Raw genomic sequence first — 25,720 nt, forward strand, 5'->3', positions numbered from 1 at the left:
AATGAACTAATGGGGAACATAAAACCTGACTTTAAAAGTTTCTATAGGCATGTAAAGAGAAAAAGATTGATAAAAACTAATATAGATCCTTTGCAGTCATAAACGGGGGAATTCAGAACATAGATCATCCATACAGTGCAGAAGGAGGCCATTCAGCCCATCGAATCTGCACCGACTCACTTAAGCCCTCACTTCCACCCTACCCCCGTAACCCAATAACCCCTCCCAACTGTTTTGGATACTAAGGGCAATTTTGCATGGCCAAACCACCTAACCTGCACGTCTTTGGACTATGGGAGGAAACCGGAGCACACGGAGGAAACCCACGCAGACACGGGGAGAACGTGCAGACTCCGCACAGACAGTGACCCAGCAGGGAATCGAACCTGGGATCCTGGTGCTGTGAAGCCACAGTGCTATCCACTTGTGCTACCATGCACAGGGAACAAAGAAATGGCTGAGAGACTAAATTTGTACTTTGCTTCTGTTTTCACAAAGGAAGACATGAATAATGTACCGGACGTTCTGAGAAACACAAGTTTCAGTGAGGAGCTGAAGGAAATTAGTAAAGAAATGGTTTTGGAGAAATTAATGGGATTGAAGGCGGACAGATTTCGAGGGCCTGATAATCTTGATCCCAGAGTACTTAAGGAAGTGACCCTAGAAATAGTAGATCCATTGTAATTTTCCAAAATTCTTTGGACTCCGGAATGGTTCCTACAGATTGGAGGGTAACGAATGTAGCCCCCTATTCAAAAAGGGAGGTAGAGATAAAACAGCGAACTATAGACCAGTGAGCCTAACATTGGTAGTTGGGAAGTTGCTGGAGTCCGTTATCAAGGATTTCGTAGCGCAGCATTTGGAAAGCAGTGGTGTAATCAGACAAAGTTAGCATGAATTTATGAAAGGAAAATCATGCTTGACAAATCTATCAGAATTCTTTGAAGATGTAAGTAGTAGAGTTGACCAGGGATACCGGTGGATGTGGTTTATCGATGTTTCAGCAGGATTTGGATAGGCTGAGTGAGTGGGCACATGCATGGTAGGTGCAGTGTAATGTGGATAAGTGTGGGTTATAGGAAGGCCGCTTATTATTTGAATGGGTGTAAATTGAGAGAGGTTGATTCTCAGCGAGACTTTGGTGTCCTTGTGCATCAGTCACTGAAAGTAAGCGCGCTGGTACAGCAGGCAGAGTAAAGAAGGCAAATGGTATGTTAGCCTCCATAGCAAGAGGATTTGAGTATAGGAATAGGGATGTTTTACTATTGTATAGGGTATTGGTGAGGCGACACCTGGAGTATTATGTGCAGTTTTGGTGTCCTTATCTAAGGAAGGGTTTTCTTGCCATGGAAGATTTACCAGGTTGATTCCTTGAATGACCAGACAGTCATATGACGAGTGACTAAGTTGGTTAGGATTATATTCATTGGCGTTTAGAAGAGTGAGAGGGGATCTCATAGGAACTTACAATATTCTGACAGGATAGAAAGAATGTTCTGATGGTGGAGCTGTCCTACTCCACAGCCGCCTATCCTGTCATTTCCACTCTGCTGCCATGTTTTTCCACTTCAACATCTTTTCCAACTCATTGCAAAGGAAAATTATCGACAGAAGAACATTTTTTTTCATGTAGCTTTGTACAGTTCAATTTGGAGCTAAAGTCTCTGTTTTCTGTTCTCCATCTTGAAATAGAGTGACGGTAACCATCTTCCATTTTAGCTCTAGTTATTTAAAAAATATATTTCTATTATACCAGGCTATAAAACCCTTGAGAACATTGTTATGTTAGCTGGTAATTTTAATAATCTTGTACACCAGATCTGTGGAACACTACACTCCCAGACTACCAGAGGTAATCCAATTGCATTACAGCCTTTTCATAATGTTACATAACATTATTCTTAATTCTTTTGCAGATCTGGGTACAGCAGGCCCTGTCATGGAGTCTCCGTATGGGGATCCAGTCTCGCCGGAAGATGCTCCAGAGTCCATAAGTCGTGCTGTTGCCAGCCTTCCACCTGAACAAATGTTCGAACTCATGAAACAAATGAAGGTTTTATTTCCATTTAATTCTTTGTTGGATTGAACAAAATTTTAAAACATAAGTCCATTTTGATGAAAATGTATTGATGAGCATACTTCCTGTTCCATTCCTTCCCCCACTTCAATCGGGAGAGAGTGAAGAATCAGGGTGACAGTCAGTCAGGAGAGCGCCATAGACCTCTGACTAGATATAACTATCTAGACTCTTTGCGACAAGTTGCCGATCAACTTTCTCAGCTGGAAAAGTGTGTGGTTTTGAAAGATAACAGTTCTATAGGGAAGGAAAATAGCTACTTCATAGATCATTACAGAACATAATTGAAACAATCATAAAAAGAGATATTAGATCAGACGAACAAAAGCTTGGTCAAAGAGGTTCTAAGGAGTGTTGTAAAAGAGAAAAGTGAGGTAGAGAGACAGAGATGTGTAGAGTGTATCCCAGAACTTGGGGTGTAAGCATCTGATGGTGCAGACAAAATTAGTGGAGTGCATAAAATCAGGAGTGCTCAAGAGGTAAGAATTAGATGAGCACAGATATCTTGAGAAGATTGCAGGGTTTGGGAGGTTGAAGCCATGGAGTGATTTGAAAACAAGAATGAGAATTTAAAAACCAAAACATTGCTTGACTGGTAGCCAATGTAGGTTACCCGGCACAGAGGTGATAGGAGAATGGGATTTGTTACGAGTTAAGATATTGACAGCAGAGTACTGTGCTAATGGCTAACCGTAGGCTAACTGTAAAGTTATGATCTGAGGTTTATGGATTTTAGATGTGCGTAAATATTTCTGCTGTAGAAGTAGAAATCAAGTCAGTCATGCTGCAACTGTGGCAATGCTGAGCAAGAATGGAAAATTGTTGTCTGCAAACTTTAATTTTGAATGGGAATCTCTTGTTCCAGTCATATCAGGAAAGAATACTTAGGAAATCCATAATGATCAAAGGCAAAAGATCATTCTTGTGAATAATGGTTGATTGCCAGTCATTCACCTAGTCTCCTCCAATTTGTGCTATCTTAGAAAAGGTCCAGAAGATCTTGAACCACAAAACTCCTGCAACTACAGGATACCGATAATGAGAGTGAGAAGCCCTGCCATTCACAGGTGGACAATTTGGCTTGAACTGCTAGATTTTCCTGTTTTGGCAGCGATTACCATTTATTCAGTGTCTCTTTGCAAGGACCTTTGTTTTCATGGTTGTGCAGCGGAAATGAAATTGGTGGTGCATAACTGAAATAAACCTGTGTACCATCACGTTCTCATGTCATGTATATATGTTTTGATATGTGCAGCCACATACTATCCATACGATTTGTTATAGCTAAATGTGTTTGTTCTACATGTGCAAACATTGAGCACCATGCTCTCTTTTTCAGCTCTGCATTCAGAACAGTCCTCAGGAAGCTCGTAACATGCTTTTGCAGAACCCACAACTGGCATATGCGCTCTTGCAAGCCCAAGTGGTTATGAGAATTGTGGATCCTGAAATTGCCATGGTGAGTGTATGCTTTTGAAAACACACCTTCCAACCATTACACACTTTCAAAATGTTGATGTCAGAAGCATGCCTGAGAAACGTTTATGCTGAACAGTTAGTATTACAACTTTATCGTGCAATAAGAGGACTTTTAAATGCAAGATCTCTTCGATCTGTTCCAATAGTTTCTGTTAATCAATTTCTGACCATGTTGAGAACCTATTACAAGTAAATGAAAAGCTGCTGATGATGAGCAATACTGAAATGCTTTGTTCTTTTTAGAAAATGTTACATCGACCTGCCAATGTGACGCCACTGATTTCATCCGGCCAACCTGCAGCAGGCCCGAATGCCCCACCAGTTCAAGCTGCTCCTCCAGTCTCCCAGCCACAACCTATGGTAGGTTTCATCGGTTCGGACACCCAAACAAACCATTATTTTGCACACAGTCGATGTATGCGATACTTGAATTGAATGTTTGACATGTTCGTTGATACTCCAGCTATATGGTATTCGAGTTAAATTGTGGAATTCAATATCCCTGATGCTCATAAAAATCATTAAGGTTATTAAGATCAATTGGACAAAAGTAGAATTTGACTTATTCACTCTCCATCGACCAGTGATAATGCAGATTGTTGTTTGCACTAATAGCCCCTTAGAATGTTCTGAAAAATTGCGAGTGACATTGTCTCCAGATTTCTACCTTCACTTTCGGGTGCCAGGAATCTTCTGTCACCATACACAAATGACCATTTCTTACAGATAGTCAACCATGTTCTTGCTCTGATCCCTCATCTAATTTTCAGATTTCAGTCTCATTCGCTGTCAGCAATTGAGACCAAAAATATTTTTAAAAGCATATTACTGCAGATGCTGGAATCTGAAACCAAAGAGAAAATGCTGAAAACTCTCAGGTCTGGCAGCATCTGTAGGTGGAGAAAAGAGCTAATGTTTCGAATCCAGATGACCCTTTGTCAAAGCCCTTTGTCAACACCCAAAAATCTTTTTGGTTCAATTGCCAGCGCGAACAGTAATGGGGACAGGGGCACCCCTGCCTTGTTCCCCTATGTAATCGAAAATACTCCGATCTCTGCCGATTTGTGACTACACTTGCCACTGGGGCCCCATAGAGGAGTTTGACCCAACTGACAAACCCCTCCCTGAACCCAAACCTCCTCAACCCTCCCATAAATACTCCCACTCTACGCTATCGAATGCCTTCTCTGCATCCATCGCTGCCACTATCTCTGCCTCCCCCTCCGCTGGGGGCATCATTATCACCCCCAACAGCCGTCGCACGTTGACATTCAATTGTCTCCCCTTTACAAACCCTGTCTGGTCTTCATGCACCACCCCCGGGACACAATCCTCGATCCTCGTCGCTAGCACTTTTGCCAGGAACTTGGCGTCTACATTCAGGAGCGAGATGGGCCTATGTGACCCGCATTGCAGCAGATATTTATCTCGCTTCAGGATTAATGATATCGTCGCCTCCGGCATTGTCGGGGGTAGAGTCCCCCCTTCTCTGGCCTCGTTAAAGGCTCTTGCCAGCAGCGGGGCCAACAGGTCCACATATTTCCTGTAAAATTCCACCGGGAACCCGTCTGGTCCCGGGGCCTTCCCTGCCTGCATGTTCCCCAGCCCTTTCGTCACCTCATCCACCCCGATTGGCGCCCCCAGACCTGCTACCTCCTGCTCCTCCACCCTAGGGAACCTTATTTGGGCCAAAAACTGTTGCATCCCCTCTTTTCCCTCCGGGGGTTGGGACCTATATAGCCTCTCATAAAAGGTCTTAAACACCTCATTTATCTTCCCTGCACTCCGCTCCGTAGTTCCCGTTTCATCCCTAACTCCCCCTATTTCCATCGCCGCTATCCTCTTACGAAGCTGGTGGGCCAGCAGCCGGCTCACCTTTTCCCCATATTCATATCTCATCCCCTGTGCTTTCCTCCACTGTGCCTCTGCCTTCCCTGTGGTCAGCAGGTCAAACTCCGTCTGAAGTCTTCGCCTCTCTCTATATAGTCCTTCGTCCGGGGCCTCCGCATATCTTTTATCCGCACTCAAAATCTCCCCCACTAATCTCTCCCTTTCTTTGCCCTCTTTTTTCTCCTTGTAAGCCCTCATGGAGATCAACTCTCCCCTAACCACCGCCTTCAGCGCTTCCCATACTAGCCCCACCTGGACCTCACCATCATCATTGGCCTCCAGGTACCTCTCGATACATCCCCGCACCCTTCCACAGACCCCCTCATCCGCCAATAGTCCCACATCCAGTCGCCAGAGTGGGCGCTGTTCCCTCTCCTCTCCTAGTTCCAGATCCACCCAGTGCAGGGCATGGTCTGAAATGGCTATGGCCGAATACTCCGTTCCTGCCACCCTCGAAATCAGTGCCCTGCTCAAAACAAAGAAATCTATCTGGGAGTATACCTTATGAACATGGGAGAAAAAGGAAAACTCTTTGGCCAACGGCCTGGCAAATCTCCACGGATCCACTTCCCCCATTTGCTCCATAAACCCCCTGAGCACCTTGGCCGCTGCCGGCCTTCTTCCGGTCCTGGATCTAGACCGATCTAACCCTGGATCCAGCACAGTATTGAAATTCTCTCCCCCCCCCCCCCCCCCCCCCCCCCCCCCCCCCCATTACCAGGCTTCCTACCTCCAGGTCCGGGATACGTCCCAGCATCCGCTTCATAAATCCCGCGTCGCCCCAGTTGGGGGCATATACATTTACCAGCACGACCTCCTTTCCCTGCAATCTCCACTCACCATCACATATCTACCACCGTTGTCCACCACTATATTTCTAGCCTCGAACGACACCCGTTTCCCCACCAATATCGCCACCCCTCTATTTTTCGCGTCCAACCCTGAGTGGAACACCTGTCCCACCCATCCTTTCCTTAACCTAACCTGATCCGCCACTTTCAGATGCGTCTCCTGAAGCATGACCACGTCTGCCTTGAGTCCTTTTAAGTGCGCGAACACTCGGGCCCTCTTAATCGGCCCATTTAGGCCTCTCACATTCCACGTGATCAGCCGGATTGCCCCCCCCCCCCCCCCGGCCAACTAGCCAACCCCTATTCTAGGCCAGTCCCACATCCAGGTCCCGCACACTCACCTGTCCCCCAGGTGGCGCACTCCCGTCCCGACCACCTCTTCCCTTGCCAGCTCCCTCTCGCTCCCAGCAGCAGCAACCGAGTTGACCCCCCCGCTAGATCCCCATCTAGCATGGTTACTCCCCCCATAATGCTTCCGAAAGTCAGCTGACTCCAACTGACCCCGGCTTCCCCCGCTCTCTCCTTGACCCCCCCCCCCGTGTGTGGAACTCTCATCCTCCTTGCGCCTATCTTCCCGCCATCATCTCCCTAGTGCGGGAAAAACCCCATGCTTTCCTGGATCGGCCCCGCCCCCTATGGCGCAGCTCCCCCATTCCCCATCCCCCACCTCAGTCCCTTTTTCCACCGGCGCCCACATTTCTCAGTGTCCCCCCGTCAAGAAGAGGAAAAACCTCATCTATCGTCCCGATACTGTGAACCTCCCATTCCCCAATTTCCATTTCTGTACATCGTCATCTCCCCCACAGCATCAGTCCCTCAGTTCTGGTCCAATTTCTCTTCTTGGATGAAGGTCCATGCCTCGTCCGACGTTTCAAAGTAGTAGTGTCTATCTTGGTGTGTGACCCACAATCGTGCCGGCTGCAGCATCCCAAACTTTATTTTCTTCTTGTGAAGCACCGCCCTGGCCCGATTAAAACTCGCTCTCCTTCTCGCCACCTCCGCGCTCCAGTCCTGATACACTCGTATCACCGCATTCTCCCACCTGCTACTCCGTACCTTCTTGGCCCAGCTCAAAACAACCTCTCTGTCGGTGAAGCGGTGAAATCTCACCACTTTCGCCCTTGGTGGTTCTCCAGCCTTTGGTCTCCTTGCAAGGACCCGGTGAGCCCCTTCCATCTCCAGGGGGCCCGAGGGGGCCTCAGCTCCCATTATTGAATGGAGCATCGTGCTCACATAAGCCCCAACGTCAGCTCCCTCCACTCCCTCGGGGAGACCCAGAATCCGGAGGTTCGTTCTCCTCGAGCTGTTCTCCAGGACTTCGAGCCTTTTGATACACCTCTTATGTAGCGCCTCGTGCGTCTCCGTTTTTACCGCTAGGCCCAGAATCTCATCCTCGTTCTCAGCTGCCTTCGCCTTCACTCCACGGAGCTCTATCGCCTGGGCCTTTTGCGTTTCTTCTAGCCCTTCGATTGCCAATAACATCGGCGCCAGCACCTCCTTTAATTCCTCCACACACCGTCGGAGGAATTCCTGCTGGTCCGGGCCCATGTCGTCTGGGCTATATCCGTTGGCATCTTGCTACTTCCTTCTCTTCTCTGCCGCTGCTCCAAAGGATCCTTCACAATCTGGCCACTACCACCGATCCTTTCCATACACACCAGTGGGGTCTCTTTACTTCGTCACCCCACACTGGGTTTGGTCCGAAAAAATTTCCGTTGGGGCTCCCAAAAAGAGCCCAAAGGTCCGTTAGAACGGGAGCTGCCGAAACGTGCGGCTTAGCAATGCATCGCCGCAACCGGAAGTCTCTGGCAGCATCTGTTGGGAGTCAAAGTTTTGAGTCCAATGCAATTGATTCGTCTTTGGAATTGAACTCAGTTAAGTTTTTCGTATACTTTGTTTTTGTTACCACAGTGTTTAAATTGGCATAAGAAAACAATGGGCATAAGTTACCAACAAAAGTTTTTGTTTCAGAAGAACTGACACACATTGTACACACAAAAAGCCACCACCCTAAACACACCTTCCACAGACTGATGGTCACAGCTAATGCATTTTCATCGCATACGCACAAATCTGGAAGATTTTAACCAGGCAGATTAAAATGTACTCTTTCTACTGCACCACAGATTTAATTTTAACTATTAGTTTAGCATTGATATTGATGCAGCATTAACTACTGTTTGCGTAAAAGAGTTCCACACTTCTACCATCATTACCACCATTTGTCTGCAGAAGTGTTTCCTAATTTCACTTCTGAAAGGCCTGGTTCTAATTTTTAGATTATGCTTCCTACTCATAGGCTCCCCTAAATTAATTGATCATTTGCCTCATGACATTTCCTTCATTACAACAGTGACTACACTTTCAAAGTATTTCTTTTTTATTATTGTTTAATGAGGTATGGACATCACTGGCAAGGCCCGCATTTGTTGCACTTTGTTAATTCTCTTGAAGGCTATTTCAAAGGGTATTAAGAGTTAACTGTGGATCAGGACTCATGTAGACCAGATTTCCTCCTCTAAAGGCTATTAGTGAACCAGATTTTTTTTCAAGACAAGAAAGGGAATGAAATGTGGGCATTTATAGCTAAAGGAACAGAGTATAAAGGTAAGGAAGTGTTGCTGCAACTATGCAAGGCGTTGGTGAGACCACACTTGGAGTATTGTGCACAGTTTTGGTCCCCTTATTTGAGGAAAGATGTAGTGGCATTGGAGGCAGTCTAGAGGAGGTTCACTAGATTGATTCCAGAGATGAGGGACTTGCCGTATGAAGAACGATTGAACAGTTTAGGCCTATACTCTCTCGAGTTTAGAAGAATATGGGGGGGATCAAATTGAGGTATACAAGATGGTAAAAGGTATGGATAAAGTAGACGCGGAGCGAATGCTTCCTCTTGTGGGGCATTCTAGAATGAGGGGTCATAGTCTTAGGATAAGAGGTAGTAAATTTAAAACAGTTGAGGAGAAACTACTCCTCCCAAAGGGTTGTGAATCTGTGGAATTCACTACCCCAGAGTGCGGTGGATGTGAGTAAATTTAAGGAGGATTTAGACATATTTATTTGGTAATGGGTTGAAGGGTTATGGAGAACGGGCAGTTCGGTGGCGTTAAGGCCAGGATGTGATCAGCCATGATTGAATGGCGGAGCAGACTCGATGGGACAAATGGCTTAATTCTGCTTGTACAGCTTAATTGATAGTTTCATGATCACTGTTACTGTGATTGGCTTTATATTCCAGATGTATTAATTGAACTTTAAATTCCATCAGCTGCCATGCTGAGATTAGATCCCATGTCTCCAAAGCATTAGCCGGGGCATTTCGATTATGAGTCCAGTGACATTGCCTCTACACCACCATCTCCCACAGCCAACTCAGTATATAAGCAGCACAACTCACAGATATCCTGTTGTAGTGGTATGCTGACTGCGAGGATTTTGGGAAATTGCTCAAATTGGCATGCGATTGCGATAATAGAGAAGTAAACACAGAAATGCACATTGCACTGTGAACTTAGCCTATTTAAAGTTTACCGTAAGATCATACTTGTCCAAAACTGATGCACTACATCTAAAATTTTCTACCATATTTCCAGTTTTCCACTTCAATTTGTGCCCCAAAACAATTTCACTTCAATTTTTCCCCCCAAAACAAAACGGCAGTGGCCACTTCTTCATCACCTCTTCCACAAGTCAGCAAGCATGGAAGAGAAACAGCTTGTGATTGGAGGAGCAGCTCCCCACAGAATCTGTCATTTACACGGAGGGTTCAACCTTTCTCTGATTAGTCGCCCCTGCGATTGAATTTCTGGGGTGTTTTGGGGGTGAATTTGCCTGCCACCCTTGTGTGTTTTAACTGCTGACCTGTCAACATCCTGACCTTTATAGAAATGCTTGATGTGGACAATCTGATATTAAATATTTAGTTTCTCATCCAAATCGTCTAAGATGTTTAGTTATGATTAAGTCTTGTGTTGAAAGGCCCACTATGCTGAAAGGGGTTCCCAGTTTGGTTCATGTGCGTTCATCTAATAACAAATCAGAAATCTGTTGAAAAATGAATTGTTTATTTCTTTTAAAATATTATGGGAAATAAAAAGAGAAATCATATTTCTTGTGATCTGGAGTTTTTACCATTTACAACATTTCTTCAGCAATTGTATTTAGCATCCAATTGACCTGCGAGGGGTGTGCATCTTGAAACCAATTACAATTTGTAGTCTTTGAGTCTTAAGCCAGAATGAACACATCTCCATGTTGCCTGTCGAATATAAACTTTGTGAATGTCTTTCCTGTCACTTTAAAGTAGTATCCATCTTCTGGGCCTGATGACATTTATCTTTTGAGGAGATAGTTACGCCTCACCCAAGAAGACATTTTTAATTTGTTAATCTTGAAGGTGAGGGTAAGCTGGCTCCTTAAATGGAGTGGGAATGACAGCTAAACCAGATCGTTCAAGTTTCTGATATAGTAATCAGGATGTATTTTAACTAATCAAGGAAAGTTGCATGGTGTAGTACATCTTCTGTAGGACATCTGAAATCCACCAACTCAGTTCTTTGGGCTTCCAAGATAAAGCTGAGCTACTCGCAGATCTTTAGAATTAGCAGTTGTTATATGTCCAAAGAGTATTTATTAGGTGGGTTCCATTGTGGCTATGCTTATGACCCGGCTTCGGTCACTGTCTGTGCGGAGTCTGCACGTTCTCCCCGTGTCTACATGGGTTTCCTCCGGGTGCTCCGGTTTCCTCTCACAGTCCAGACATGTGCGGGTTAGATGGATTGGCCATGCTAAATTGCCCTTAGTGTCCAAAAAGGTTAAGTGGGGGTTACTGGGTTATGGTAGATACGTGGGGTAGATACGTGGGCTTGAGTAGGGTGGTCTTTGTAAGAACCGGTGCAGACTCGATGGGCCGAATGGCCTCCTGCAACTGTAAATTCTATGATTCTGTGATATCTAATGGCTTTACTAGTGGTGGAGTGATGTTTGGCAATTGCAGAGCCATTGGAAATAGATTTACAACATTCTCCTTATACATCAAATTAAAGATCTGAACTGTGTCATTGAGGATGCAGTTTTAAAGTAGAGCCTGTTGCTTCCCAGTAGAGAAGCACAAATAAGTTAACCAAAGGTTGCAAAATTACATTTCTAGAGGTTTTGTATATTTTCCTGTTTCGTAATTCATTACTGAAAATGAGTTTCTACTTTCAAAAAATACAACACGAAGACAAGGATAAATGATGACTTTTAATTAAGGGAACATTACAAGGAAGTAGTTGATTGCACTAAGGTTAAGAACCGTACTGAAAAGATTGTTTTATGAACGATATAATAACCTATTGCTTTTTGAGCATCAGGTGACTTTTTCGATAAGTGGATAGAAGTATAAGTTAACAATAATGTGTTTGATTTGCTTTTCTTTTGCTCTCAATTAGGTTGGGATGCATATGAATGGGGCTCCACCTATGATGCAGCAACCTATGCAGCCTGTAGTGTCTGTCCCTGGGCCTGGGCCAGTACAGGGACCAGGAGGACCAGTGCCTGGACCTGGACCAGGACCAGGACCGGGACCAGTTGGACCTGGAGGTATGAAAAAATGTAAAATATACTTTACAGAGCACCACGGAAATGTTTTATGCTTTAAGCTATATTTTGAAAATACATAGATTTCCCAAAGTTCTGTCAGCACCATCTCTCAGCAGTGAAAAACCCATGAGCCCTTAAAGCCACATGCCACTGTCTTGGCATTTATATTAGGATCACATCTGTATTTGCATGGATCTGGCAAGTACCAGACAACTATGGGTAAGTTCTGGATGCTTATCTACTCTCTGCTTTGGGGAGAGTGGAGTTACCTGGAGCAACAGGTCAAGGTAAATTTCTTTCCATTTGCTCCAATGGGGGGAGGAGTGGAATTACCCTGAATGCCTTCTTGTTAATGGGGCTAATTCTAAAGTTGTTAACACTTTAGAAACACATTTTCTCAGCCTTTGGGCTCGAGGCTCACTTCTTGGCTACCTCTGATCACATGCCCTTTCCCCACTCCTCCTCCACTCCCACCCCAGTCGTGCCTGAAACCTTGTTTGCTGGAGTCTGATATGCAATGCCTCTGAGTCTTACCTGACTTAAGACATAGGCTGGGTTCCTTACAATCCCCAATGTATGTACAGTCCACCCTCTAAAACAACTAGCCTGGAAATTACAATATAGAAGTAGGGTATTCAACCTTTCAAGTCTGTTGCACCATTCAGATGTGTAATTTAGTTGTATTTTCCCACCTTTGCTCCATCGTCGTTAGTAAGATTTTTGAGTCCATTATTAAGGATGAGATTGCGGAGTACTTGGAAGTGATGTAAAATAGGGCTGAGTCAGCACAACTTCGCCAAGGGGAGGTCATGCCTGACAAATCTATTTGAATTCTTTGAGGAAGGATGAAGAAGTTAGACAAAAAGAGGCAATGGACATGATCGATTTGGATTTCCAGGAGGCTGCTAAATAAGATGAGAGCCCATGGTGTTAGAGGCAAGGTACTGCCATGAATAGGGGATTGGCTGACTGGCAGAAGACAGAGAGTGGGGATAAAGGGGTCTTAATCAGGATGGCAGCTGATGAGTAGTAGTGTTCCACGGGCATCAGGGTTGGGGCCTCAACTATTCACGATATACATTCAGGATCAGGAAGAAAGAACTGAGTGCATTGTTGCTAAATTTACAGATGGTACAAAGATATGTAGAGGTACAGGTAGCGTTAAGGAAGCGGGGAGGCTACAGAACGACTTGGACAGGCTCGGAGAGTGGACAAAGAAGTAGCAGATGGAATACAATGTGGAAAAGTGTGAGGTTAAGCATTTTCGTAGGAAGAATAGAGTAATAGACTATTTGATAAATGGGAAAAGGCTTTGGGAAAACTGAAGCACAAAGGGACTTGGGTGTCCTAATTCAGGATTCTCTTAAGGTTAACATGCAGGTAGATGCGTTGAGTAGATTCAACATGTCCACAGCATGTGCCAGGCTCAGCCTGATACAGTTTAAGGTCGTTCACCGGGCACACAATGACAGTGGCCCGGATGAGCAGCTTCTTTGGGGTAGAAGATAGGTGCGCAAGATGTGCAGGTAGGCCAGCGAACCATGTCCATATGTTCTGGGCATGCCTGAAGCTTCGGGGATTCTGGCAGGGGTTTGCGGATGTCATGTCCAAGGTGTTAAAAACAAGAGTGGCACCGAGTCCAGAGGTGGCGATTTTCGGAGTGTCGGAAGACCCGGAAATCCAGGAGGAGAAAGAGGGAGACGTTCTGGCCTTTGCTTCCCTGGTAGCCCGGAGCCGAATATTATTAGCTTAGAGGGACTCAAAGCCCCCGAAGTCGGAGACCTGGCTATCTGACATGGCTAGCTTTCTCTGTTTGGAGAAAATCAAGTTCGCCCTGAGAGGATCAATGTTAGGGTTCGTCCGGAGGTGGCAGCTGTTCGCCGACTTTTTGGGGGAAAATTAACCGTCAGCAGAAAGGGGGGTGGGGGTGGCCTGGGGTTTAGTTTAGTTTAGAATAGGGTGTTAGAAAAGATGGGACCTGTGAGGGAGGAAGACGGCTTTTGCACTATGTTTATATTTGTATGTACATTGTTTCTTCTGTTGTCATAAAATCATAAATACCTCAATAAAATGTTTATATTAAAAAAAAAAGGTTAACATGCAGCTTCAGTTGGCAGTTAGGAAGGAAAATGCAATGTGAGCATTCATATCGAGAGGGCTAGAATACAAGAGCAGGGATGTACTGTGCAGGCTGTATAAGGCTCTGGTCAGACCTCATTTTAAATATTGTGAACACTTTTGGGCCCCGAATCGAAGGAAGGATGTGCTGGCCTCAGAGGGGGTGCAGAGGTGGTTCAATAGGATGATCCTGGGAATGAAGGGCTTGATATATGAGGAGCAGTTGAAGACCCTGGGCCTGTACTCGAAGTTTAGAACGATGAGGGGGGATCACATTGAAACTTATAAAATACTGAGAGGTCAGGATAGAATGAACGTGGAGAAGATGTATCGACCAGTAGGAGAGGTTAGAACTCGAGGGCTCGGACTCTAGGAATAATCCTTTAAAACAGAAAAGAGGGGAAATTTCTTTAGCCAGAGGGTGGTGAATCTGGAACTCGTTGCCAAGAAGGCTGCGGAGGCCAAGTCACTGATTGTCTTTAAATGGATCTTTAGATAGGTTCTTGATTATGGGATCAAGGGGTTATGGGAGAAGGCAGGAGAATTAGGATGAGAAACATATCAGCCATAATTGAATGGCGAGCAGACTCGATGTATGTAATTTTCAGCTTTTTCTTATTAATTTCTTCATGGTGAAACAACAATGTAAAAATTCACTGCTTTTATATTTTGCTCTGAACCCCAGCTCAGTGTACAGTTGTAATACTCAATCAATGTCACTAGGTGGTAATCAAGCAATGTACAACTTATTAATACTACTATCAGTAATTAGTAGAAACCCAGTATTGTAACAGTTTACTTTGTTACATAATTTAATTCAGAACTTAATTCAGTGATTTAATTAATAAATGAATTGTCTGCTGTGGCTCAGTTGGTAGCACATTCATCTCTGAATCACAAGGTTTTAGGTTAAAATCCCACTCCAGCACTTGAGCAGAAAAGTCAAGACTGACACTCCAATGTAGCATTGAGGACGTTCTTGGAGGTGACATGTTACTGACAATGTATAACTGTGGCCCCATCTGCTTACTCAGATAGATGTAAAAGACCCCTAGCACCATTTCAAATAAGGGTAGAAGAGTTATCCCCTTTGTCTTGGCCAAAATTTATCTCCCAATCAACATCACATGAAAACAATACCTGGTCATTTTCACATTGTTGTTTGTAGGAGTTTGCTGATAGCATATTAGTTGCCGTGTTTCCTACAATACAACAGTGATTAGACGTCAAAAAATACATAATTGGCTGTAAAGCATTTTGAGATAGTGATTGTGAAATGCTCTATAGAACAAAAAAGGTTATTTTCAGTTGGTTCAGCTATAACTTCAGTTCTCATTGATTTGTGTATTGTTAGCAACATTGAAAAGGTGTAAAACGTATGGGAAGTGTTCTGTTCAAACTGCTTCAGTCATCTGTCAGTGGTGTGCAATGCTAATCCCATTAAAGTATGAGGGATCAATCGGAGAAGTCCATTTGGTTATCAGTGTCTTATGAGGCATCTTTGAAACTAGCCGAGGGCAGCACGGTGGCGCAGTGGTTAGCATTGCTGCCTCACGGCGCTGAAGTCCCAGGTTCGATCCCGGCTCTGGGTCACTGTCCGTATGGAGTTTGCACATTCTTCCCGTGTTTGTGTGGATTTCGCCCCCGCAACCCAAAGATGTACAGGGTAGGTGGATTGGCCATGCTAAATTACCCCTTAGTTGGAAAAAATTAATCTAAATTTATTTTTAAAAATATTTGCAACTAGCCTGCCATCTAGGTTTGGGTTAATGCCCTCTCCCTCAAGACATTGTTAACAACCCCTGATACTACTTTCGCTAAAAAAGCAGATAGGTAGCTACGTCCTGCCAACTCTGCTTCCTCAAATGGACCATTAGATTTACATTTCTGGAGGCCGGTATGCTGCATCTTATTGAGTATGCCTAAATCAAAACCTATATTAGGTCTCTTATTTATCAGGAAAAAAGATCACAGCGTTTTACTTTGTTATACTATTCTGTTCTGTCTATGTTATATTATGTTGTCTTATTGCCGGGTGGGGGAGGAGAGCCACTGCATTCTTATTGAGGAAAGGTTACACATGGTCTGCTGGATGATGTAACCATCTTACTTCAGGAAACTCGTAATTTTGTTCAAATAAGATGCTCCCTCTAGATTTTCCATCCCCCATTAACATGTAATGCAGCTCTAGTCTTCAATATATTATAATGCTAATAAGTACATTGATTCATGTTGCTTGCTTCATACTTTTAAAAATATGTACAACACGGTTTCATCAGATTTTGCATTTATTTCTCCACAATCACGATAACTTATGTGTAGAGAGGACCTTTAACAAAATGAAATGTCCCAAGGCACTTCACAGGAGCGTTATTAAACAAAGTATGACACAGCCACGTAGGAGATATCAGGTCAGAGGACCAAAAGCTTGACCAAAGAAAGAGGTTTTAAGTAGTGTCTTAAAGGAAGGTGGAAAGGTGTAGGGAGAGAGCTCCAGAACTTGAGGCCCAGGCAATAGAAAGCACAGCTACTAATGGTGGCTCAACTATTTTTTTAAATTTAAAGTACCCAATTTTTTTTCCAATTAAGGGGCAATTTAACGTGGCCAATCTAACTACCCTACCGGCCTCCAGAAGGGTAAATCTAATGGTCCATTTGAGGAAGCAGAGTTAGCAGGAATTAGCTACCTATCTGTTTTATTAGCGAAAGGCGTATAAGGGGTTGTTGATGTCTTGTGGGAGAGGGCATTAACCCCAGTCTAGATGGTAGGCTAGTTTCAAATATTTTAAAAAATAAATTTAGATTAATTTTTTCCAATTAAGGGGCAATTTAGCATGGCCAATCCACCTACCCTGCACATCTTTAGGTTGTGGGGGTGAGATCCACACAGACACGGGGAGAATGTGCAAATTCCAGACGGGCAGTGACCTGGGGCCAGGACCGAACCTGGTCCTCGGCGCCATGAGGCAGCAGTGACAACCACTACGCCACCTTGCCACCCAATGGCTCAACTATAACTGGGAATGCACAAGAGACCAGAATTAGGGGAAGCACAGATATCTCAGGATTGTGGGACTGGAAGAGATTACAGAGAAACGGAGGGGCAAGACTTTGGAGGAATTTGAAAACTAGAATCAAGACTTTAAAATCAAGACATTGCTCAACCGGGAGCCAATGTAGGTCAGTGAGGACATGGGTGATAGAGCATTGCTTCTAGTTGAGACAGCAATGTTTTTGGATTACCTCAGGCATATGGAGGGAGGAATGTGGAATACCAGCCAGAAGTGCATGGGAGTAGTCAAGTGTTGAGGTAATAAATGCATGGATTAGGGTTTTTGCAGCAGATAAGCTGAGGTGGAGATAAAGTTGAACAATGTTACAGAGGTGGCATTAGGCAGTCTTCGTGATTTCATGAATATTTTTACAATCTCCGTAGATGCCGATAACTTTTAAAAGGAAATTCAAACTTCCAGTTAATAGGTGAAAGGATAACACAACAAAATTTCATGGTTTAGACTTTTTACTGAAACAGAGGACTAAAGGTATCATGAATTAAATCTTTGTAGATAATTTATACTTTAAACTGCAAAGCAGCATTCTGCTTTTTCTTTTCGCACAACGAAAGCAAATTTCACGGATATAATTTGCACCATCCGTTAAGTAGACATTTAATTCCCACAGAACCAGTCCAAAGGGAACTTTAGCTTCCGAGTGTTTACTTCTGTTCTTTTTCTTTCTCAGCCTGGGAACTTTTAATCTCAGAATCATCTTTCACAGTGAGATTCTTCCTCTAGTGCAAGCTAGGCAAATCTTCCAGCCTCGTTTTAAATCCTCTTGAATTTGGTCTTTTCAATTTTAAGCTCCCATATGAATTCCTGTGGTAAGTCACAGCTTCTTGCTGCCTATAGCTACTCCTTCTGGATTCTGGCAGGCTAACTTATCAGGGATATCTTGGGAACCCTTCCCCTCTCGTGAATCATATGGCCTTGTGTCCAGGTAGAAAAAGGTGATCAATTATTCTTGAAATCTCAACTCTCTTTTAACTTGGAAGTAAATGGACAGTTCCTATTCTCAACTCAACATTCTTAGCACTTTTCTCAACTCTTTGGAGACTCGTAGTCCATCCACTGTTAGCACACAGGCTGTTGCCATTTTCTTCAAGTAGGAATACTGTATCTGTTTCATAGTTAAACAATCTGGGCCTGGGCCCCCTTTACCTTTTAACAATCAAAGCATCCAGGCTTGCTGTCAGATAGATTTCACAACAGGTCACATGGCACCCTAATTTACCATAAATTAAAGAAACAGTCCCAGAACATAATAATCTTACATTCTTACAATTCTGAGGTTTATGAGGTCAGAAACACATTAAGCCATTAAATTCTTGATCTGAAGCTTATTGTCCCAGAATAATATCAAATAGCAGTCAAGGATCTTGATGTATGGACAAGGGAGAAAAAAAATCATTTTCTTTCCTTGAGGCGAATTGGATTCAGCCCAGATCAATAGGTTTTAAATACCCTCTCTTAATTGGTGGTGAAGCAGGGCAGCATGTGGTGCAGTGGTTAGCACTGCTGCCTCATGGTGCCGAGGACCCGGGTTCAATCCCGGCCCCAAGTCACTGTCGGTGTGGAGTTTGCACATTCTCCCCCTGCTGCATGGGTCTCACCCCCACAACCTAAAGATGTGCAGCTTGGCCATGCCAAATTACCCCTTAATTGGAAATAAAAAGAGAATTGGGCATCTTAAATTTAAAAAAACAAAAAAAATATATAATAATTGGTAGTGAAGTGTTCAGTAAAATCTCAACCGAGTGAATTAGTGTCATTTCTAAATTGCCAGTGCAAGAAAAAGATAGGATGGATGCTGCATTATCAGGATGTTTTGATTGTGGACATTTAGGGGATAATGTAGAAGGGGCTTGACTGCATCTAACATGTGGAATAACTAATTCTAACTTCAGACACAAATTAATTTCTACAGGAAACATGCAGCCTCAGATGGGTCTTCCTCCCTCAGGACCAATGCCAATGGATAGAGGACAAGGTATCTGTTTTGTTATGCTCTGGATCTTTCTAATTTGTTGATTGTGCTTGGAAATGATGCATGCCCTTTATTTGTTTCAGTGACCAATCATGGCTATTTAATTTCAAAGAAACCCTTTTATTAATGAGGACTTGTGTTCAAATTGTAGTAATGAGTAGCAACTGAAGTTCTGTTCTGGATGAAACCAAATCACTTTCTCTGCAGTTCTCCCCCTCCCCCGTTGTCTCCAAAAAGATTTTGTAGTTAAATGGAATATATCTGATATATCCAATATGTTCTTAGTTCCTGTTTCATGGAAGCACAATATTTTGTTCTTCATTTATGTTAGTGCGCATCTTTGCTGCCTCTCGCACACTTGAGTTGGGCAGAAGGTGCAGTAGTTTGATGACCATCAGCCTTAAGCCGCTCTTGCGTGTTTTCTAAGCGACAGAAGTCTGGAACAAACCGGTCTCCTGTTGACGTTTATTGGTACGTAGCGTTGGTTAGATCAAGGAGCTGCTTTGCTGAAAAATGACTAAAGAGTCTTCCTAAAACAGAAATAAGCTTCCGACATTAGGTGTGCCCCACTGTGATCATAGATCATAGAATTTGCAGTGCAGAAGGAGGCCATTCGGCCCATCGAGTCTGCAACGGTTCTTGGAAAGAGCACCCTACCCAAGGTCCACACCTCTACCCTATCCCCATAACCCAGTAACCCCACCCAACACTAAAGGCAACTTTGGACACTAAGGGCAATTTAGCATGGCCAATCCACCTAACCTGCGCATCTTTGGACTGTGGGAGGAAACCGGAGCACCCGGAGGAAACCCACGCACACACGGGGAGAATGTGCAGACTCCGCACAGACAGTGACCCAAGCCGGGAATCGAACCTGGGACCCTAGAGCTGTGAAGCAATTGTGCCAACCACAATGCGACCGTGCTGCATCCAATGATGGGCTGACACTAACTGTGTTCCATTCAACCAGGCCTCTGAATGAGGAAAATGTTTTTCTTCCTTTACCTGAACTCATTCTAACCCAGAACTTAAAATCCAATGGCATTTCTGTAGTACCACAATCATCATCTCCAAAAAGAAATTTTAATTTGCTCAGCTGCAAACTTTATTTATTTTATTCTAAAAACTTAATTTATTTTGAAGTAGAGTCCAACATAGATACATTGCAGCAAAGCGGATTTCTATCTCATTAGATGCAAGATTAAGTAGAATATGTGGTGTCATTGATGTAATCATATAATTCTTGATATGATTAAGAATTGTAGACTGTTCTAGTGCTAATGTTTGGAATGGCCTTTTAGCTTCTTCTGTGTGTTATATGCATTGCTGTAGCCTTTCCCTTCCTCATTTACCATTTTAAGTTCAGAAACAGTTATCACAGACATTATTTGTGTTTACATTTTTATTTTAACGGTCTTTTAGTTGTATTCATTTTGAAGATTACACTAAACTATAAGTAGAGCCTAGTGAGCAAATGCTGATGAATAATTACACCAGAGTGGAAATATTGATAAGACCTAATATCCGATTAATAGCTTGCAAGTTTTCTTTGGATTGTGGGTGATTCAGGTGTGCAGTTGACTATTAAATGAAGACCTTAAATTGAGTAATAAACTAGGATAATCATTCAATTTTATCTGTGAAAACTATAAGTATTCATATTTGAGCACCTGAAAACAGTTGTTCACTAATATATTAGACTTTTGGCGTCATGAGAAATTCAATTCCTTGCATATTCTCTGGCCCAATGATCTTTATTTTCCACCGACTTCAAGTTTGACACGTAATAAATTATTACTTTTTTATTTTATTAAATAATTTGAAGTATTTTGTACCATGTTTCTTGGAGTCATTGGACAGTGTTCAAAGGACAACAATATGACTGTCAAGACAGAAAGATATTGAGCCTAATTTCTGACTTTCTTGAGGTTTGCTCGGGGCTTTTATGGTGAACTGCTGTAGATAATTTCAATGATGCCTGCCTTTTGGCACAGATGGTTGCCAATAAACCTGGTTTTCAAAATTAAAATGGCCAGACTTGTAACTTGCTGGAACAACAGAAATTCTAGTCAAACATTTATGCTTGATATTAGCCTTCGTATTCCGTGGCATTTTGCTATGTGTGCCTTTTTATTTTCTTCTTTCTCTTTTTAAACTCCTTTTATCTTTGTTTGCTCGCCTTATCTTTTCAAGCTTCATATTGCTTTTTTTTTCTGTGATGATCATCATGGAGTCCTTTTTCCTTGCTATTAGTGTTGGATTTTCTTAGCACTGGTCTACTCCCCCTCTCCCTTCCGCTGCGAAACCTTTTTTCCTGTTACAGCAGCCCCTTCTTTTTTGGCCATACCATCCTATTCTTCTTGCAGACTATGCAACACTGTCTAGTGCATTGTCGGTGCTTGTACTGCCATCATCAGAACCCTTCCGGGGGAATGTTCTAAGAAAGAGGTATTGCATGTGCTTTTGTTGCTTTTAATGCACAAACCTGAATGTTATGAAGGACGGGTTATCCACTGCAATATTCTTTATCTCGTGTTCTCACAGGAAATATGCACTCACCTGTGGCCTCCGCAGGGACTGCACAGATCGAGAGAGGACAAGGTACTTCTAGTCTGATTGAATTTTTAACCTCTGATCTTACATCTAACCTGTAACAGACAGGTATAACCCTTGCCCTTTACTGGGTTGCTTTCACTTTGAGAGATGTTATTTTTGTTGAATGAGATGTAAGGGTTAAACTTGTAAAATGCAGAATGAGGTCAGAGGTTAAATAGTTGGAGTTTTACTGTGGTGCACCAAAATGTAATAAACTTGGCCTAAATGTAGTCCATTGCTTACAATATATAATACTATTTCTCAGGACAAAGTTCCAGCGATCAAAAAGCATAAGGAATGTGCAAGGATCTTAGTTAATGCCTTCTATATCAAGCACTTCAACGTACGTAGCAGTGGGCTGACCATCATATTAACTTTTAAGTCTATATTAGAGGACATTTAATTCAATTACAAATGGATAGGTGAGGCTACATAATTGACTTTCATACCAATAATATTGACCAATTTAGTGGCTACATAATGCTGTGAAATACCATGTTGTCATAGGGTTTTGGTGGTCATTACTAACAGGAACAGAGATTATGCATAAGTGGGTCATTTTCGGGTTGGCATGATGTAGCAAGTGAAGTGCTACAGGGATACATGCTGGGCCCTCGATTATTTACAAACTATACTCAATGACTTGGATGAAGGGAACTGAATTTATGGTTGCTAAATTTGCTGATGTCACATAGGTAGGTAGGAGAGTAAGTTACAAAGAGGGTATAAGGAGTCTGCAAAGGAACATAGATAGGTTAAGTGAGTAGGCAGAAGTTTGGCAATGAGTATAATGTGGGCAAATGTAAACTTGTCCACTTTGACAGGTAGAAGAATAGAATCCCTACAGTGCAGACAGAGGCCATTCGGCCCATCAAGTCTGTACCAACCCTCCAAGAGAGCAGGTCCACTCCCTCGCCGTGTCCCCGTAACCCCACCTAACCGTTGGACACTTGAGGGGAAATTTAGCATGGCCAATCCACCTAACCTGCATTTTTGGACTCTGGGAGGAAACCCACATAGACACAGGGAGAATATACAAACTCCACACACTGACCCAAGGCTGGAATTGAACCTGGGTCCCTGGTGCTGTCAAGTAGCATCACTAACCACTGTGCCGCCCTTGAATAGAATAGAAAAGCAACGTACTATTGAAATTAAGAAAATTGCAGAACTCTGTGGCACGGAGGGATTATGGTGTCCTGGTGCATGAATCATTAAAAGTTAGCAGGCAGATAAAGCAAGTGATTAGGAAGGCAAATGAAATGTTGCCGTTTATTGAAAAAGGAATGGTATATGAAAGTAGGGGGCTTTTGCTACACTTGTACAGGGCATTTTTAGGACCACAGTACTATCTGCAGTTTTGATCTCCTTATTTAAGAAAGAGTATAATTTAATTAGAAGCAGTTCAGAGATGGTTTACTCGACTCCTGAGATTAGGACCTGTATCTATTGAAATTTAGAATAACGAAAAACATGTGATCCTGAGGGGACTTGATAGGATGGATGCTAAACGGATGTTTCCTCTTGTGGGCCAGACTAGAACTTGGGAACTCAGCTTGAATAAACATAATTTCGGCCCCTCCAACCTGCTGCACATTGGATAAGATTATGGATGATCTAATTGTGGCTTCAGTTCCACTTTCCTGCCTTCCCCTGATGACCTTTGTTAGTCAAAAGTCCATCCAGCTCTGCTTCAGAAATATTTGATGATCCTGCTTCCACTGCTGTCTGGGGAAGAGCAGTCCGCAGGTTCGCAACCCTCCGAGGGGAAAAATTCTCCTCATCTCCGTCTTAAATTAGACTATCCTTATTTTTAAGCTATGTTTTTCTTGCTTGAAGAGTTGTCCTTTTTTAGAATTTAAAATAAGCTTTTAAAAATTACTTTATGGTTTAAATATGTCTATTTCTCTGTCTCCTCACTTTTCTGAATATGCACCATGTTTTGGAGAGTTCTTGGCTACTGCTGAAAGATTCTGGGGATGGTATATATTTGGTCTTTAATTTTTCTCCTGATTCTGTTCCTGGGAGAAACTTTCTAACCTCAGTTGAATGCTGCTTGGCATTCCTGAATGGTTTTTCATTGCCGGTTTAAAGTTTTTTTTGCTCTATACCGGTACCAGACATGCTTGGTGCAAATTGGAGTTGAACTTGAACTGACTGTGGAGCAAAACTGAATACAACTTCTGTCTCCAGAAATTGTGCCTCACTTCAGCTTGGGGTTGGTGTGAACACCAGACTTCATTTACACATGTTGTCATGTGAAGTAGAATCACTTTGCTCTATGCTACAGCTGTAGTGTATAGAAACTGGGGTAAAATGAAAACTTGACCAGCAGATGGGCTGTCTAATTCCCATCCAGCATGTATACATAGGGGCAGCATGGTAGCATTGTGGATAGCGCAATTGCTTCACAGCTCCAGGGTCCCAGGTTCGATTCCGGCTTGGGTCACTGTCTGTGCGGAGTCTGCACATCCTCCCCGTGTGTGCGTGGGTTTCCTCCGGGTGCTCCGGTTTCCTCCCACAGTCCAAAGATGTGCAGGTTAGGTGAATTGGCCATGATAAATTGCCCTTAGTGTCCAAAATTGCCCTTAGTGTCCAAAATTGCCCTTAGTGTTGGGTGGGGTTACTGGGTTATGGGGATAGGGTGGAGGTGTTGACCTTGGGTAGGGTGCTCTTTCCAAGAGCCGGTGCAGACTCGATGGGCCGAATGGCCTCCTTCTGCACTGTAAATTCTATGATAATCTATGATATCATAGATCTTTGTGAATAATAGGATCTTGTGCACCACTCTTCTGCACATCTCTTTATTACCCGTTTATTCTGGGTTTATTGAAATAGGATTATTGATACCAAGACGGCACTAAACTTTTTTTGCAGAAACAGCCCAAAGCACCTCACAAAGGTGCAATAAACAAAAAGGACATTGAACCAAAATAAGCGATATTAGAAAAGGCCTGGAGGATGTGGTGGAGGACTGTAGAAAAAGGGATAAAAAGCCATGGATATCTAAGGAAATGAAGGAGGGTATCAAATTGAAAGAAAATTCATACAAAGTGGCAAAGGTTAGTGGGAAACTAGAGGATTGGGAAATCTTTAAAAAGTCAACAGAAAGCCACGTAAAAGCTATAAAGTAAGATAGATTGTGAGACTCCTGGCCCTGATGGAATGCATTCCAGGGTACTAAAAGAGATGGCGGGCGAAACAGCGAATGCGCTGTTTTTTTACCAAATTTAATTTACCAAAATTCGCTGGACTCTGGGGCAGTTCTGAAAGATTGGAAAACAGCAAATGTGACCACACTGTTTAAAAAAGGAGGTAGACAAAAGGCGGGTAACTCTAGGCCTGAATCTATCATCAAGGAAGAATTGCGAGACATCTGGATAGAAATTGTCCCATTGTGCAGACACAGCATGGGTTCATGAAAGGCAGGTTATGTCTGACTAATTTACTCGAATTCTTTGAGGACATTACGAGTGCGGTGGACAATGGGGAATTGGTGTATGTGGTATATCTGGATTTCCAGAAGGCATTCGACAAGTTGCCGTACAAAAGGCTGCTGCATCAGATAAAGGTGCACAGCGTTACGGGTAATGTACTCCCGTAGATAAAGCATTGATTAACTGACAGAGAGCAAAGAATGGGGATAAATGGGTGTTTTCCTGGTTGGCAATCAGTGGAGTTGGGACCGCAATTGTAACAATTTGCGTAGATGATTTGGAGTTGTAATGTGTTAAACTTCGCAGATGATGCTAAGATGAGTGGTAGGGCAAAGTGTGCAGAGGACACAGAGTCTGCAGAGGGATATAGATAGTTTAAGTGAGTGGGCAAGGGTCTGGCAGATGGAGTGCAATGTTGATAAATGTGAGGTCATCCATTTTGATAGGAATAACAGCAAAATGGATTATTATTTAAATGGTAAAAATTGCAGCATGCTGCTGTGCAGAGGGACCTGAATGTCCTTGTGCATGAATCGCAAAATGTTGGTTTGCAGGTGCAGCAAGTAATTAAAGAAGGGAAATGGAATTTTGTCCTTTGTTGCTAGAGGGGTGGAGTTTAGAAACAGGAAGTTTATGTTGCAGCTATG

The 25,720-nt window shown here is 43.2% G+C and overlaps 1 protein-coding gene across 9 annotated transcripts in view; it reads left to right on the top strand.

Annotated features, from left to right (window-relative positions):
- cstf2 (cleavage stimulation factor, 3' pre-RNA, subunit 2) overlaps positions 1-25,720 on the top strand; it is a 94,017-nt gene that overhangs the window by 10,236 nt on the left and 58,061 nt on the right. For 7 of the 9 annotated variants that reach the window (XR_011946651.1, XM_072505259.1, XM_072505260.1 and 4 more), the window contains 6 exons: positions 1,917-2,053; positions 3,417-3,536; positions 3,800-3,916; positions 11,730-11,880; positions 18,982-19,044; positions 21,586-21,642. Coding sequence is in view for 8 of the 9 variants with exons in the window: in XM_072505259.1 (XP_072361360.1) it covers positions 1,917-2,053; positions 3,417-3,536; positions 3,800-3,916; positions 11,730-11,880; positions 18,982-19,044; positions 21,586-21,642 (645 nt within the window). In the remaining variant the exon portion in view is untranslated. The remainder of the gene's footprint in view (positions 1-1,916; positions 2,054-3,416; positions 3,537-3,799; positions 3,917-11,729; positions 11,881-18,981; positions 19,045-21,585; positions 21,643-25,720) is intronic. The other 2 variants (XM_072505266.1, XM_072505265.1) reach the window with 1 other exon arrangement.

The sequence above is a fragment of the Scyliorhinus torazame genome, chromosome 5, assembly GCF_047496885.1.
Source record: "Scyliorhinus torazame isolate Kashiwa2021f chromosome 5, sScyTor2.1, whole genome shotgun sequence".
Taxonomy (NCBI): domain Eukaryota; kingdom Metazoa; phylum Chordata; class Chondrichthyes; order Carcharhiniformes; family Scyliorhinidae; genus Scyliorhinus; species Scyliorhinus torazame.